Here is a 15,172-nt window from a genome sequence, read left to right as displayed (position 1 = left end):
TTTACTGTTCGCTAGAAACCGTTATTCTCTTGCTGTGTACAACGAAGTATTCGTGTGTATCAGTGGTTTTAATATCTTTAGGAATTTTATTTAATCACTGCTGACTGCATTGTTATATATTTTAAAATATAAACTGTTTTGTTTCAGTTACATATTTCTTGGTTGCACTTGTTTTCTTTAACAGAACTAAACCTATTTTCTTGCAGCCCACTGCGCAAAGACATACCGATAGTCAATGCCGCCTATCGATCCATTCGATGCCAGCCACCGAGATACTCAGTCAGCACCTGCGTATCGATATCAGCACTTCGGTCTCTTCGTTTTATTTCTCGTGAATTCCTTTATTTATTGTCGTTAACTGCCCAATTACTATCTTTAACTTTACTTAACCAATACGCGCAGTGCTCTGGTTTGCGTGTCTAATCAGCTGATTCAAATCGGCTAATTCCAATTGAGCAATTTACTCCCCCAAAAAAAACCTGTGGTGTCGATGGTGCTGCCGTTTTAGCCACTTTTGTGAGCCCAGCGGAGCCCCGGTGGAGCAAAATAGTCGAAAAATGCCATTGAAATTCTTGAAAAAGTGTCGCCAGTACAATGTTACGTCCAAGAGTTTGTTTGTTATATCAGTGCATCACCTGCTGGGTGAGTAAGCCCCACATTCCTAGAGGCGCTACGCCCCCCACAACAACAACAGCGACAGCAACGACAACAACAACAACAGCAATAGCAACAGTGGAGACGAGACAATAGAAACAACAAGAAATCGGTGACAAAGCCACAACTTAACAGCTGCCGTCTGCCATTGCAATTGGGATTATTTAATTGGGAATGTGCACAACGATTGTCATGCGGCGCCCACTTCCAGTTTAGCTGGAATTCGCCTTCCAAGGCACAGACCACAAAAATGCCTTCACTTGTTGCATTCTAGTTAACAGTCGCTGAGTTAACAGAGGCGCACAGGACACATAACAGCGACCGTTAATTCTAAAACTAACAGACTGCCTATGAGAACTTCCTAACTTTGCGTACTTCACATTTTGTATATTATTTACTCTCGATTTTGGGCTAAACAAAAGCATGTTTTGTAGTTCTTATACACTTAACCGAATGTACTTATTTGGCAAGCGAACTGAAGACCTTGACTCAATTAAAACCACCCAAATTTCTCCAACCATCAGAAAGGTTTTAGACATTAGGCCTACGTTTCGTTAGTTAGGAAATACGACAGATGAGAGAAGCCAATTGAGCGGCGCCGCCACAATTTCCGTCCATAAAACGTATAAGGTCTCGAAAGAGATTATAAACTTTATTTGCATATTTGCGCGTGCGACGGGCAGGGCCAAATTGTTGTTGTGCGGCGAATTTAGAGTGCTTGGAGCGACTTAGGCCGATGTTTGAAGCACGTTTTCACTCTTACCTACATTGCAGACACATCCAGCACAGTGGACTGCACGATCAGCTCGGAGAGCAAGGGACAGGAGTGCCTGGACAACGTTTGCCAACGTTTGCTAATCCAGCAGCCGGAGTTCTTTGGACTGCGCTACCTGGTCAAGGGCAAGGACAAGGAGGACGAGTTCAAATGGATCGACCTGGAGCGCTCGCTCAGTCGGCAGCTGGAGAAGTATGCGGCGGGCCCCAAGATCTACTTGCGCGTTCGCCACTACGTGACCACTGGCGTGCGCCACTTGAGCGACGAAGCCACGCGCTTTTACTACTTTCTGCAGCTGAAGAGCGACATCTACGAGGGCCGCATCGCCTGTGACATCCGCACGGCCATACTGCTGGCGCTCTACTGCCGCCAGGCGGAGTACGATAGCTACCAGGGCGACAAACAGAGCAAGGACTATCTGAAGAAGTCGCTGGTCCTGCCGCGCAACATGCAAGGCCTGGCCAACGATGACAGCATGCTGGAGGGACTGATCGTGGAGGTCCTGCAGCAGCAGGCGGGCATTGCACATCTGAGTCAGAGCCAGGCGGAGGAGATGTACATACAGTGCTGCCAGCAGCTGGAGGGGTATGGGGAGGAACGTTTCGCCGCCAAGGACACGCTCGGCAATGATTTGTTGCTGGGCCTGGCCATCAACGGGATGGTGGTGAACGCGGACAACGGTCGGCAGTATTTTCCATGGAAGGAGTTCCACACGGTGACCATCGACAAGCGAACGATTAAGATCGAGCAGAACAAGCTGGATGGTGGCGGCAGCATCGTGGGAAGCTTTATATTCAGCGAGGCGGACACGGCACGTTACTTCTGGAAGCTCACCATTAGCCAGCATAAGTTTTTCAAGCGCTATATTGACACGGCCACGCCCTCGAGCCTGGGAAGTGGTGCGGATGCGGAGAGTGGTCCGTTGGGCGTTGACAGCGTTGGTTATGTCGACTACGATTACAATGAAGCGGCGGCCGCCGAGCAACTGCAACAGCATCATCAGCAGCAGCAACATATGCAGCAGCAGCAACAGATTCAGCAGCAGCAGATGATTTCCTCCAACATTTCGCTGGCTACCAGCGCTAACCAGATGTTGGGACAAAGCAGCTCCTGCCTGGATTTGAGCAACAACAACCTGCACAGCAGCAGTGGCATGTTGCACCACGGAGGCAGCAACAACAACAATAACAACGATGAGCGGGAGCGCCTCAAAGCCATGCTGCCCACATACCGCCCGGCACCAGACTATGAGACGGCGGTCCAACTAAAGTACCGCACACCATCGGCGGAATTCCACAATGTGGCACTGGCAATGGCCGCGCCCGGAAATGCCTACTATGCGGGCTCCCAGCCTGATGTACACAATCCAGGCATGCACAACGAGAACTTACTGTATGGTCATATGACTGCGCATCGTTATCCGGACGTGGCCCAGCCGGCGGCTGCCCTACACCACCACATCAACCTGTACCAGGCACAGCATCAACCGCAGTCACATCCACAGCCCATGAGCCCCGCCCAGGCATACCTAGAGCTCTCGCAGCGCATGCATATGATGCGTCACAAGGCCCCACCGCCGTATGTCAATCGGCTGAGTTCCTCCTCCACGCCCGATCTGGCCGTGGCCACTCCCCGTCCCCTTCAGGGTTTCCGCAACTACGTAAGCGGCTCCTCGCCGGATCTAGTCTCTAACCGCACGCTCTTCAATGGCGGTCAGTACGTTGCTCTGCCCGCAGGCGGACATGCCGGAAATATTCCAACATCTTCCGGAGCCACCATGTTGCACCAGTACCAGTACGTGAGCCACATGGGGCACTCGCAGCCCTATCTGCCCCCGCACGGCACCTTCGAGAACCTCAACATGATCGAGGAGCAGCCGTCTATAATGTCCCAGCTGCGACAGTCAGCGATGAGTCAGGCAGCAGCTGCAGCTGCCGGATCTGTGGTAACGCAGAGGTAAGTGTAATGAAGTCGTAAAATAAACAATATAACAATACTTTTCGCTACGATCTTGCAGTTCACCTACCCTGCCGCCGAGTGGATATCGTAGTTCTGTGCCCCCGCCAGCGAGCAGCCCGCTTCCACCGCCGGTGGTTGCTTCGTCCCATAAATCGGCGACACCGGCGCCACTACAGAGGAGCTTGGTGAACGGTTCCATCGAGCCCATCTACGAGAATGTACCCCTGCCACAGAGAGCCTCTGGTGGCAGCAGTGGTGCCGCAAATACTGAGGCTATGCGTCAAAGAGCTTCCTCCATACAGTCCGCCCCAGGCGTTGTCCCTGTTCCAGCTGCTCGAAACGCCAGCTCCAACAACGTAGTTACTGTAACTGTCAATTCTCCACCCGACGATGGAAACATAAAGAAGTACGGCGCAGACCGAGCAGCAAGCACGGAGCTGCTGTTCCTGGAACCGCAGGCTCCTAAGCGGACCAATCGAGCCGCCAGTGCAGCGCCAGATATGGGAGCCACACCTCCGCCACGACAACATCGCTCAACAGCAAGCCTAAACAAGTCGTCGACGGTCGACATGATCACGCCGGCCGGAGACACGCTGCAACAGCAGTTCAGTGCCATGAATCTTTCTGCCAACACATCAGCTTCCACATCCTCCATGTTCAACTCAACGCTGGACACCACGTCCTCATCGGCGGCCAGCAAAGACTTAAAACGCAAGAAGCGATGGAACTTTTTGTCACGCAGCAAAACACCCGACAAACAGAAATCCGCCACACTGGGCAGGGAAAAGGCCACAACGGCAGGTCAGCACTCCAAGCTGGCGGCAAAGCTAAAGCTAGCCCAAGACGATCTCAACCTGCCAAATCGTTGGTCCACAGGCGTCAACAAGCCGCAGCCCATTTCTGGACGATATTCCAAGGACAAACTGGTAGGTTAAAAGTTATTACGATTTGGAATCCATTTCGATTAAAGCGCTTGTCAACTTCCAGTGCCAAATCCTAGACCAAAAGCTAAGTGACTCGCAGCTATTCATGGAGTTCGAACGCATACCGAAACGACGGGAGCATGCCCTATACGAATGCGCCCTGCTGGAGGAGAACGAGCCAAAGAACCACGACCCCAACTTTTTACCCTATGACGACAACAGAGTGCGACTGACTCCATGCCGAGACAATCGGCATGGTTACGTTAATGCTTCCTCCATATCTGTACGTTCAGTTGACACTCAAGATGAAAAGCAAATTGTGTATTTCATTGTTGGAACATCTTTTTCAGGCCACTGTGGGCACAAAGCAGCGGTTCTATATTGTGGCCCAGTCGCCACAAGAACCGCTTACCATGCGCATCTTCTGGCAGTGTGTATGGGAGGCGGATGTGTATTTGGTGGTCCAGCTAACCGAGGATATGAGCTATATTCCTCGTAACAGTCATCAGCGTCTCGAGTTTGGACAGGTAAGTGAACCGCATAAGCTTTTAGTTCTGTTCCTCAAAGGTTCTACTTTCTAGTTCCAAGTGTATCAGGAATTCTCACAAACCACCGATCGATGCACCACCATCAAGCTGCGCCTTTACCACGTACCATCGCGTCGATACCGATCCGTTTGGTATTTGCAGTACGCTGACTGGGCGGAGCAGAATTGTCCACGCGATGTGAATCACTTCCTCGATTTCCTCGAGGAGCTGAATTCCGTGCGATTGGCATCTACGCAAGAAGTTCCGCCGGGACATAACACAAACCCACCAGTTCTTCTTCACTGTCTGGAGGGAGGCGGTCGTTCGGGAGTGACACTGACCGCCGATCTTTTACTGTACACGTTGGACCACAATGAGGTGAGTGGAGAAAGGGAATTTATTATTCCATTTCCATAAGCATTATTTTCTTACGATCGCAGGACCTGGATATACCTCGAGTTATCGGGCAGCTAAGGCATCAACGGGATAGCATTATACCATCCCTGGCGCAATACAAGTTCATATACAATCTGCTTATTACCTATTTGAAGCGCACGAGGCTCATCTGAGGTTCTAAAGAATATGGAAAACTTGGCAAGAAGTATTTTTCTTTGTTTAAGCTTAAATTGTTTATATCGAACAAATTTCCTTTAGTTCTCGTTTTAAAAAATCAGTACAACTCCGTTCAGCAATTTTATATTTCTACTGGCAGCTGTTGTCCCTATAATCGTTAAATTTTAATACCAACTAGTTTTTAAGCTCTAGATTTGTTATAAAAACAGAACCCCCCACAATGGCCACTTTATAGATACATACATAAATATAAAAGTAGCGGATAGGTAGTTGTTTTGGCAAGCCAGTAAAAATGCCAGTTAACTAACCACAGCCACAACAATTGGGCTTAGGTTTAAAGCCGAACTATTTATACATGTGTATTTTAATAAATTTCGAAATAAAAACAATAACAAATTGATAAAAAGCAATAAGCACATTTAACTCTTATGCGACGTGCAACGTGTTTTTTCTTAAAAAATTATTCCCAGCGCGCTTCCCCAAAGAAAAGGTTTGAAAAAAATTAATTTTATTTTTGTTAATTTGGTTTGATGGTCCGAAACATAGTTAATACATGTATAATTGTCACATAGGTCTTAAAATATGAATTAAATGTACTTCATGTTAGTTTGGCGATCTGAAGACATTTTCATACAATACGTGGCAAAAAGGAAGACATATTATGAATTTATAGTCTTCAGATTTAGGACAAATTTTGTTTTTCGGTAATAAAAGCCAGACATTCATTTTTTAGACGTCTTCTCAATTTGATGAAAAGTTTAAAAATCTTTTTAAACTGCCCACTTTTTTCATTCCCCACTAGAATATTGAACATTTATAAGAAGACGTCCCCAGGATCTTTGAAAATCAAAGATACAATTAAAAGATCACTTTTTCAAGGTAATATTCATTATTAAATAATTTTATTTTTGTGCACCTTTGCAGACAAGTTGCAAAAATAAACGCTCAACATGACATTGAAAAAAGTCTCTCGTCGTTTTTCAAAGATTCCTAAAAATCTAATCATTTAGCTGCACAACATACAGATATATAAATACAGAAAATCATTAAGCAAAATACGCGATTTTTATTTATACAGAGTACAATTTAGGCTTCGATCTAATGTTTTTCTTAAGCCTTAAAAAGCAAATTTGGTATTTAGTCTAACTTAAAAGTACAAAGAGCACAATGTATACATATATAGCATATCCAATATCGTTTGATTTGATTTGTTTTTGTTTTCTCGAATTCAGCAAAACATAGTTTGATTTTCTCTTTGAAAATGAAGCGAGAAACGGGTCTCCACTCATGGTTTGTATATATATAGAGATTTCTTGTATATAGCTTGTATATGTAGGTTGTATATATATATATTGTATATATCTATGTATATAACAGGCATTCATGCACACACAAATATTCATATTGGAGTTCCTTACGTGTGAGAAAAATACGATCAAAAATGATTATATATGGTTTTTTATATGTCTCAGGTTTGTCTTTCATAACTTATTTCTGTCTTTCGTGGAAGTTGTACTTTGATGATTTCCTTTTTTTGTGGGCTAGTCTAGGTATTGCTAGGAGTTGTATAATTCTATACACAAATATTGCATTTGTCTGCCACTCTTCCTTTGAATTCTTCGGAACGAATGGTCAAAAATATATTCGAAAAAATGTTTTGTCTATCTCTCTTTTGGGCTTAACAACTAAATATTTGGAATTGGAGCGAAGGTTTTTCGTAATATATATGTATATATAGCGTTTAAAGGAGTATGCTTGTAATAAAATTAGCTTGTACATAAGTATTAAAGAAGTATAGATTAATGGAATTAATGGTGGCTTCGAGTTGATTCCGTTTGCGTTTCTATATCAATTGATCGTCTCGTTGTTGTGCTGGGCTTTAAAATTATTTTGTTCTGTTCTTACACTTGTAAATGCCGACGAAAAGTCTTCAAAAGAGTTTTAGTTGGGTCTGCTGAGAGGGTCTGCCTGCAGACGTTTTCTTTTAAGAGAAAAGGCAACTTCTACGCTGGCGGTGAATGATGGGTAGAAAGTGTGTACAAAGAATTTAGCTAAATTAAATAATAAATGGTAAGCCCTAACTAAAATTAAATTCTCAGTTACTAAATGTAAATACGCAATACAAATGGATGCTAGTAATATTTTTGCAGCTCCGTAAAGGGTAAAGGTGATCGGGGATACGTTGTTTCTGATTGCTGGCGAAATTGAAACCACAACCATTCACAAATTTTGGCAACTCTATCTGCTGAAATGAAAAGATCAAATTGTTAGAATTGATGACCTAAAAGTAATAATAACGTTTCAGAACCATAAGTACTCAAGTTGTTCTTGGAAACTGAAAGTCGGAGCTTATCTTGTGAGCTTATGGTTCTTAAGATATAACATAAAATCGACATACTTACAACTAATTAAATAAACATATAGCGGTTAAAACAGCACAATTTGATTCATTATTGATTCATGGGTGGCATGGGACATATGGTACACTTGGTGCTATCCATAAAATTTGGCGGGCCACCTGTGAAGGAGAAATTGATATAATTAAGGTGGGGTACATAAGTCAAGCTTACAAAACGTAGATCAAAACGTAGCTAGAAAAACAAGTCGAACAACCCGGTGTAACGCCTATTTCAGAAAGACCCGACTCAACTCCCGCTTTGCATTTGTTGTTTTGTCGTTGGACGGCAATCTGGAAACCATCTCTCTTGCGGTCCGGTCGTCTTACCATGCATGTGGTTCAGGTGCCTGCTGCCAGCAGTGCCCTGGTGGTGGCTGTAGATACTGCCCAGGGGGGGCACATTGTACGGCGGTGGCGGCGGTGGTGGCATGGCCAAAGATTGCTGCTGCTGCTGGAGCTGCTGATGCTGGCTGCGTGCGTGCATGTATGCTGCTGCCGTCGGCGGTGCAGAAAGCTGAATGGTTGCTGTGGGCTGGTTCGGTGGAGGTGTAGGTGTGCTGGGTGGTGTGTTTGTGCTTTGACAGGGACTGTTCAAGTTGCGGGTCACCGCGTTGTTCGATATCTGCTGAAGCAGCCGGCAGTCGGCTGCGGTATAGACCGGCGGGGATGGCTCGTGTTGCGAGCTGTTCTGTTGTTGCTGCTGCTGGTACTGCAAGTGGTAATGCTGCTGCTGATGCACGTAGCCGCTGTCGCAGGACGATATGGAACCTGTTGGGTGTGAAATTAGGGTAAAGAATATGTCTGAGATGGCGTCCGTGAAATGGTGACCTCCATTTGGGATTCATTTCATGGTACCACGTGGTGCAAGTGTGTGTGTTGTGTTTTCGTGTTATATGTATGTTTGCGTTTGTGTAGCCGACAACCAAACAATTCCAACCCAACCACCAAAAACTATACGTTTCAAATGCAAGCAGGGAACGGAGTCTAAAGCGCAACTAACAAGGTATAAATAACTGGCGACTACGATTTATTTATCGGGATTCGATTGCTAAGCATACTCGAAAAACATTTCTGAAGAATTCCGAAATTAAGAAACGCACTATATGAGCATACTTAGCATCGGGTTTTAGTAGCAGCTAATAACGTATTTTTAGTCGATATACAACTACGATCTTAGGGCACGAGGCACTTACCGGAAGTCACGGATTTGCGCAATGGTAAATCGCGAAATGTAGTTACACTACTGCTCTCTAGGGAGAGATCGACCGAGGGTAGAGGCGGCGGCGGAGCTGGTGTGTCCGAGTGCGACCGCTCGTGTATTGCGCGAGAGGGAATAATGTTGCCTGCAATGGACCCAATTAAGTTAGTGATATACAATGAGGCAGTGATAATAATTCCATTACCTCCAGAAGCCAGTCGTCGGTGGGAGCAGGGACTAGGACTTGGCGTACACTGAACATTGGCCACTGCACTGGTTGCCGGTGAGGTGACCACTCCTCCAGGCGACGGTGTGCTGAAACCATGTGCCGCATGCATGTGATGCAGTGGTGGAATCACTCCGGCCATTGTGGATCCGTGACGCGGCACGAATGGCTGGTGCGGCCGAATCTTGGAGGACTCTGACAGCGATAGCATCTTTTTAACTGCTTGTGGCGAGGCTGTGCCAAACTTTGGGCCGTTGTTATGCATCTGTCTTCTTTGATGATCGCTGGTAGAACTCGTTGAGCTGGTAGTCGAAAGGGTGGGTGAACTTGGGTGCCTCTTGCGAAGCGATAGTGAGGAGTTCGGCGCCGAGCTGGAGCTGGTATGCGAATAGATGCTCAGTTGGTCGCCGGCATTGAGGCTGGAACTGCCCCCGCCACCACCACCGGAGCTGCCACCAGCACCGCCACTGATGCTGCCTCCACCACCGCTTCGGTGTGAGGTATTTCCGTGCGAGATGCTGCCCGAGTACGTGGACCCGTGCGCGGGCTCGCATTCCAGCGAGAATTTGTGCAAAAGGTCCTCGTCACTGAGTATTTTGAGGCTGTTGAGATATGCTTTCACCCGCCGCACCATCTGCGCCTCCTCAAACATCTTCTTGGGATTGGGCGCCGCCGTCGACTTCTTGCGCCGCTTGATAGTCGCCTGGCCGGCATTGGCGGCGATAACTGTGCCAGCGGCAGCGTTGCTCTGCGATGCAGACATCTGATTGAGCGAGAAGAGAGCGTTGGATGGCGACTGCCCCTTGAGCTCAAGGATCGACAGCAGATCGTATGGCGAACTGCACATGTGCGTGAGCAGGCGTACCTCCTTGGCCAGCATTCGCAGCTTCTCAAAGTTGATTAGGCCATCAACTCTCGTATCATTGCCCAGGTGAATAAAGGTGAGATCCTTCTTGACGATCGGATAGAACGGGATGATGGGGTGCTGGGCCAGTAGTTCGGCGGACACTAGTTGCCGATACTTGCTCATGTTGCGCGAGGGATCCATCAGATCCTGCAGGTCGTTGAACAGTCGCTGATATTTGGAGGGCAGCTTCTCCCACGTTTGACGCAGTCGCGAAACAGCTCCGTGTCCAAGCCCCGAGACGATTGCAAACATGGAGTTAAAGTTACGGCACTCCTTGCAGTGGCGCGCAATTTTGATGAACTGCTTGACGATCTTCATGCGGCGCACAATGTTGTGCTCTGCGCAAATCTCACTCACAACCCAAAACATTTCACGATTGACCAGTTCGGCAAACTTGCTCAGCATTGGCACTCCGTAGCGTGAGCGCAACTCGAACAATTCGTCCACGTACTCGGTGGACTCAATCTGGCGAAAGTTCGCAAAGTCCTGTAGAGTGAGCTGAATGGCCAGCTCGTATGCATTCAGGTGCAGGAAGTGCACGTTCGACTCGCGTACCAGTTCCAGGGCCAGTTCGTCTGGAACCAGCGGTTCGGTGCTATCGTTTAACTTGAGGTAGTAACGCGCCGCAAAGCTTATTCGCTCGGCCAGGTTCTGCAGCTGATCGGGCAACCGGCGCTGCTTTACCATACCCCCGTCGCCAACACTCACTTCGCATAGCGAGAAATTCGAGCTGGGGTCGTGTATTCCAAACTCCTGCAGCGTCAGCATTACGACCTCGTGGGCTGTCGTCTCCTTGTAGATGAGTACATACTTGCACGTCTGGTCTGCCTTGTACACCTTGAGCACGTGGTCCGGGTAATCGGGCAAGAGGTGCGATTGCGTCGAGTTTGTTGTCAAAGTACTGGCCGCTGATGGCCGGTGAATGTGGGCGTTCAGGTAGTTCACTTGCAATCTTCCACCACCGTTTCCACCCGCATCGCTGCCTCCGTCATAGTTGAGACTGGTTAAATCCGGATTCGATTGCGACTGGTAGAGCCGGCCACCCCCACTGACCGTGCATCCATTGATAGACGACTGAGTGGAACTGCTGCACGAGCTAACTGCAGAAAGTTTTGACTTGGGATCGTTGAGCAGCGTATCCGAGGAGTCGTTTAGGCTGCTGCCGTGATTTTGCTTATTGAGCAAATTCATCTTTGCCAGCGCTTTCTGCAACCGACGCTTTGGCGCCAGAGTCATAAAACCGCCCTTCGTATCTTGCTGATCCGAGTTTGAATTCCCACCGGACTTCTTGGCCGAACTATTGTTAACGCTTTGCAAGAGTTGCTGCATAAAATTGGAGGCCATGTTACCGCTCCCACTCACTGGCGGCGTTTGCGGTGGAGCGCAGTCCGGCTGGTCAAGTAGCATATCGACGGAACTAAGGCGCACCATGTGCGCCCGATTCGAGGCGCTGACGCTGGACAATTCGTCGGTGGTGCTATCAGAGCGACCGTGCAACTTAGCAATATCATTGGCGCAAATACGGCGTGGACTTCGCACGGACTTGAAACTGCCGCTGCCTGCGGAAATGCTTCCGGATCCAGCGGTTCCACCGCCATGCTCAAGAGCCTGCATAATCTCCTTGAAGCCAAGCAAGTTGCTCTTAACGCTGATGCTCAAATGGGTGGTGCCTGTGAGTATCTCGAGGGCTCGCTTGCTAGTCACATGGTCCAGCGACTGTCCATTTACTTCGTGAATCTGATCGCCTCGCTTAAGGCCCACATCCTGGGCTTTTGATCCCGGCTCGACGTGCGAAATGTAGATGCCCACTGCTGCGTTTCCAGTGGCTATGGCGACGCCTCGAAGCTCGTAGCCGCCCACGATGCGGAAGTTGAGCGGCTCGTCACGTGACGATCGAGTGAGGGTACAGCTGCGCATCCGTGCTTTGGCGGCACAGGCTATGTGCAACAGGCGCAGCTGACTTAGCAACTTTTTTCGCTCTAACAGTGCCTCAAAGACTTCCAGAAACTCCATCATCTCATAGTCCGCCTCGAAATCGGTGAAATGGTTGTTCACCCAGAGGAGCACGACGCGTGTTACGCGATCTCGCAGTTCCTGCGTCTTGTGCGCATCCACCTGCTCCAAATCAAACCAATGCAGCAACTTGCTGGTCACCTCTTGTGGGTTCTGAATAAAGATGCGGTGTGTGAGCAAAAAGTCCTCCACGTATGTGGGATCGGTCATCGAGTTTTCCTCGACCAGCTGCTGTAGCAGACGCTCTGGAGTACCGCGGATAACTACGTGACCACGCTTCATATTTAGCGAAGCCGAAGCTCCTGTCGCCGATCCGCCACTGCCAGCAGAATCAGTGCCGGCGCCGCCAATGGACCGGAGTTCAGTGACCATAACAACGAAACCATTCTCGTCCTCATGTCGCCGGGTATTCTCCTCGCCTTGATGCTGAATACGGTAGTAGTCCGTCTGCGTAATGCACACAAATTGGCAGTCATCGCACTTCGTACGCATCACACCCCGGTGGTACAGCTTGTCCATGGTGGGTAGAATGCCGAAGGAGTCTCCCATCTGCAGCTCTTCGCGACTGCCATTTGCATGCTCGATCTCCACCGCTCCGTTTATGAGCACCGACCATGAGTCCAGTTCCTCACCATCTGACATGACCACGGTTCCCGCCTTGTCCACAACGGCGAATACCATCACGGAACATAGTGCTCTTCGCACTGCCAGCGTAATGTTTGTGAATGCCTTAAGGCCCTGCGTGAACTCAAGCAGTACTTCCACATCTTCCTCGCTGCGCTCCGCCGGATCCTTTTCCAGACAGTCACGCACGGCATCCCGCACGGTAAGACTCTAAATAAATCAGAAAAAAAAAGCCAAATAAATAATCAGATGTTCTTCCTTTTCTAATGACATTCTAACACATCGTTGTAATGTATACATTGGATGTTTTATCCACTTACATCCATGCTCTCCGCCAGGTCCTCCTCGTCAGAGTCCACAACGGACTCCACCAGGCCGGAGAGGTCAATCTCCTCGGCCTCCAGCGACGAGGCATAGTTCGAGGCCATTGTATCGCTGCCGCTGTACGCCGAACTGGTGTCACTGGAGTGCGAGCCCCGGTTGCATTTTTGGTGCAGTTCCGGCCGGTTGATTGTAGTCGAGCTGCCCACCACCACTCCTGTGCCTGCTATGCTTGTGGGTGGATACTGTTGGGGAGAGAGGTCAATTTAATTCAAGTACAATAAGCTAATCTGCGCGCACTCACATGATGTCTGATATGGTGATACGGATCCATGAGGGGTAGCTTTTGCTGTGGATGCTGTCTACAACGACATGCCAACCTTTGCCCCGTTTGATGTGATATGTGATGAGATTAGACTTTATACTTAACTGAAAAGGTTGAGAAAGGACCATGGTTAGAAACAAAAGAATTAGTGTGTAAGTCATCTTATAAGTAAAGGATTCAATACGCTTCTGTTCTTTATAAACCTCTTATTTTATATCAAAATTCCGTACGTCTAAAGAACTGAAATCGGACTTCTAAAACCACAATCAACTTTCTGTAACTTGTTATATCCTCATGATCACGGATATAGATAAAAGCAACAATAGTGGCAACTTTTAAAATTGCCATTTGTTCATTGTTTGCTTTTGTAACCGAAAACAATTGGCCGAGAGATTAGCCATTGTATAGCGTTTGGGCCAATTTGAAGAAAGGGTGGCCCAAATCGCGGATGTAGTGGCATCTGCGGAGCTTTGATTGCGATGCACACGGCGCTCGAAAACAAAGGTTTTCGAAACGAAATTGCTGTGAGAGTTTGTTAGTCAATTCTTATTCGGCTTTTTGTTTGCTGGCCGCGCAGGTTGCTGCTTTTGTTTTTTAATTTTTGTTTTTTTTTTTTTGCTGGGTTTTTTTTGCTGCCCGCACTAACACACTTTCATTTTCCGCCACAACAAACACAATGCTGCCAATAAATTAAGGCAAACAAAAACAATCGGAGAGCGGGCGAAAATTCTCATGGGAGATTGAGTATGCGCTGCCTACGCGTCGGCGGAGTGTGCATGTGTGTGGGAGCCAAAGCTGCTACTGTACGTGAGAGCGATTGCTGAGCGTTTGCATGTGTGTGTGCGAGGGGGCGAGCGACACAGAAAAATAATAACAAAAAATGAAACGAAAATTGTAGGCGACGACATCCGAAGCGCGGATAAGCCATACACAACAATAATAATAGGAGCATTGCAAAATCAAAGCGTAGTAAATAAAACACACTTTGCACCACCCACACAGACAGCAGACGCACTAACACACTCGCACAGCCAGCAGATATGGGCGTGTTTGGTGCAGTTGAATGGTTTTTGCAGCCAGCAAGGGTCCTCCAGTGGCGGGGGGTGGGGAGTTGGTTGGGACTGTGTTTATGCCCCTGCACTTGCTAATTATACGCACTTTTTTTTTAGACGCAAGTAGTTTCCCAGCTGCCCTTTTTGCGTACACTGCTGCATAAAGAGATTCAAGCAGCCTGTGTGTGTATTGGTATTGTGGTGCGCATTGTTGGAATTTCTTTCACTCACACACACAAACACACATCTCGACGAGGAAAAGTGGCTGTTGCACTGCAGTTTTGTGAGCGCTTTTCGCTCTCAGCTGCGTGGCCGAGTGTGTAAGATGGTATTTCGAGTTGCTTTCATTTGGTGAATTAGTTTTTCGATTCGAGGGCGACCGTTTAATTTAGAAAAATTAAGTAGCTGAAAACTAAAAGTCCGACGCGTCTTACAGTGTGACCACACCGCTCAGTGATACCAGGTTTTCTATACTATCTATGACTATCGCTGAATTGCGGTATTTAAATACCGATTGGTTGGTATAGATTGTTCACTAAGTTCCTTTTTAATACGCTAGTGGCGCCACTTCTGTTTCAAAAAATACCCGCTGATCTGGGAATCGGTTATTTCTGCTTTATGTTTTTTAAAACATTTATTTATAGATGGCGCCTTGGTGATTTTTATTATTTTCATACATTACCGTTATCAATTTATA

The 15,172-nt window shown here is 47.6% G+C and overlaps 2 protein-coding genes across 6 annotated transcripts; one reads left to right on the top strand and one right to left on the bottom strand.

Moving 5' to 3' along the window:
• The first annotated feature begins 28 nt into the window (after nucleotides 1-28).
• On the top strand, nucleotides 29-5,819 carry Pez. Of its 2 annotated transcripts, NM_001273198.1 has the most exons (8): nucleotides 29-52; nucleotides 207-642; nucleotides 1,429-3,385; nucleotides 3,447-4,314; nucleotides 4,376-4,594; nucleotides 4,662-4,838; nucleotides 4,893-5,216; nucleotides 5,279-5,819. In NM_001273198.1, exons 2-8 carry the CDS (start codon nucleotides 558-560, stop codon nucleotides 5,405-5,407), a joined length of 3,759 nt encoding a protein of 1,252 aa, NP_001260127.1. In that variant the 5' UTR covers nucleotides 29-52; nucleotides 207-557; the 3' UTR covers nucleotides 5,408-5,819. The 2 variants fall into 2 exon arrangements, with proteins under 2 accessions (NP_001260127.1, NP_609013.1); NM_135169.3 differs by lacking the exon at nucleotides 29-52 and having other exon boundaries at nucleotides 274-642.
• A 91-nt stretch (nucleotides 5,820-5,910) lies between these two features.
• Nucleotides 5,911-14,933, bottom strand: PDZ-GEF (PDZ domain-containing guanine nucleotide exchange factor). Of its 4 annotated transcripts, none has more exons than NM_001273197.1 (8): nucleotides 14,707-14,933; nucleotides 13,403-13,527; nucleotides 13,098-13,343; nucleotides 9,213-12,987; nucleotides 9,003-9,152; nucleotides 8,137-8,577; nucleotides 7,814-7,929; nucleotides 5,911-7,653 (listed from the first exon to the last, which is right to left on the bottom strand). In NM_001273197.1, the coding sequence occupies exons 2-7, from the start codon at nucleotides 13,430-13,432 to the stop codon at nucleotides 7,862-7,864; spliced, it is 4,710 nt and encodes a 1,569-aa protein (NP_001260126.1). In that variant the 5' UTR covers nucleotides 13,433-13,527; nucleotides 14,707-14,933; the 3' UTR covers nucleotides 5,911-7,653; nucleotides 7,814-7,861. The 4 variants fall into 4 exon arrangements, with proteins under 4 accessions (NP_001260126.1, NP_609012.2, NP_001137797.1 ...); NM_135168.5 differs by having other exon boundaries at nucleotides 6,950-7,656; nucleotides 7,982-8,577; nucleotides 14,582-14,933; NM_001144325.2 differs by having other exon boundaries at nucleotides 6,950-7,656; nucleotides 14,582-14,933.
• Nucleotides 14,934-15,172: the final 239 nt, after the last annotated feature.

This window comes from Drosophila melanogaster, chromosome 2L (assembly GCF_000001215.4).
Source record: "Drosophila melanogaster chromosome 2L".
Classification (NCBI taxonomy): Eukaryota; Metazoa; Arthropoda; class Insecta; order Diptera; family Drosophilidae; genus Drosophila; species Drosophila melanogaster.
This window is presented reverse-complemented; position numbering and strand designations above follow the sequence as displayed.

Bases quoted from the DNA above. Each gene is read 5' to 3' on its own strand.
- Pez (NM_001273198.1), top strand. From the start codon at position 558: ATGCCATTGAAATTCTTGAAAAAGTGTCGCCAGTACAATGTTACGTCC. The intron at 4,839-4,892 runs GTAAGTGAACCG...TCTACTTTCTAG, and splicing joins AGCGTCTCGAGTTTGGACAG to TTCCAAGTGTATCAGGAATT. The intron at 5,217-5,278 runs GTGAGTGGAGAA...TTACGATCGCAG, and splicing joins ACACGTTGGACCACAATGAG to GACCTGGATATACCTCGAGT.
- PDZ-GEF (NM_135168.5), bottom strand. From the start codon at position 13,432: ATGGATCCGTATCACCATATCAGACATCAT. The intron at 9,153-9,212 runs GTAATGGAATTA...GGTCCATTGCAG, and splicing joins CCGACGACTGGCTTCTGGAG to GCAACATTATTCCCTCTCGC. The intron at 8,578-9,002 runs GTAAGTGCCTCG...CACACCCAACAG, and splicing joins GCGCAAATCCGTGACTTCCG to GTTCCATATCGTCCTGCGAC.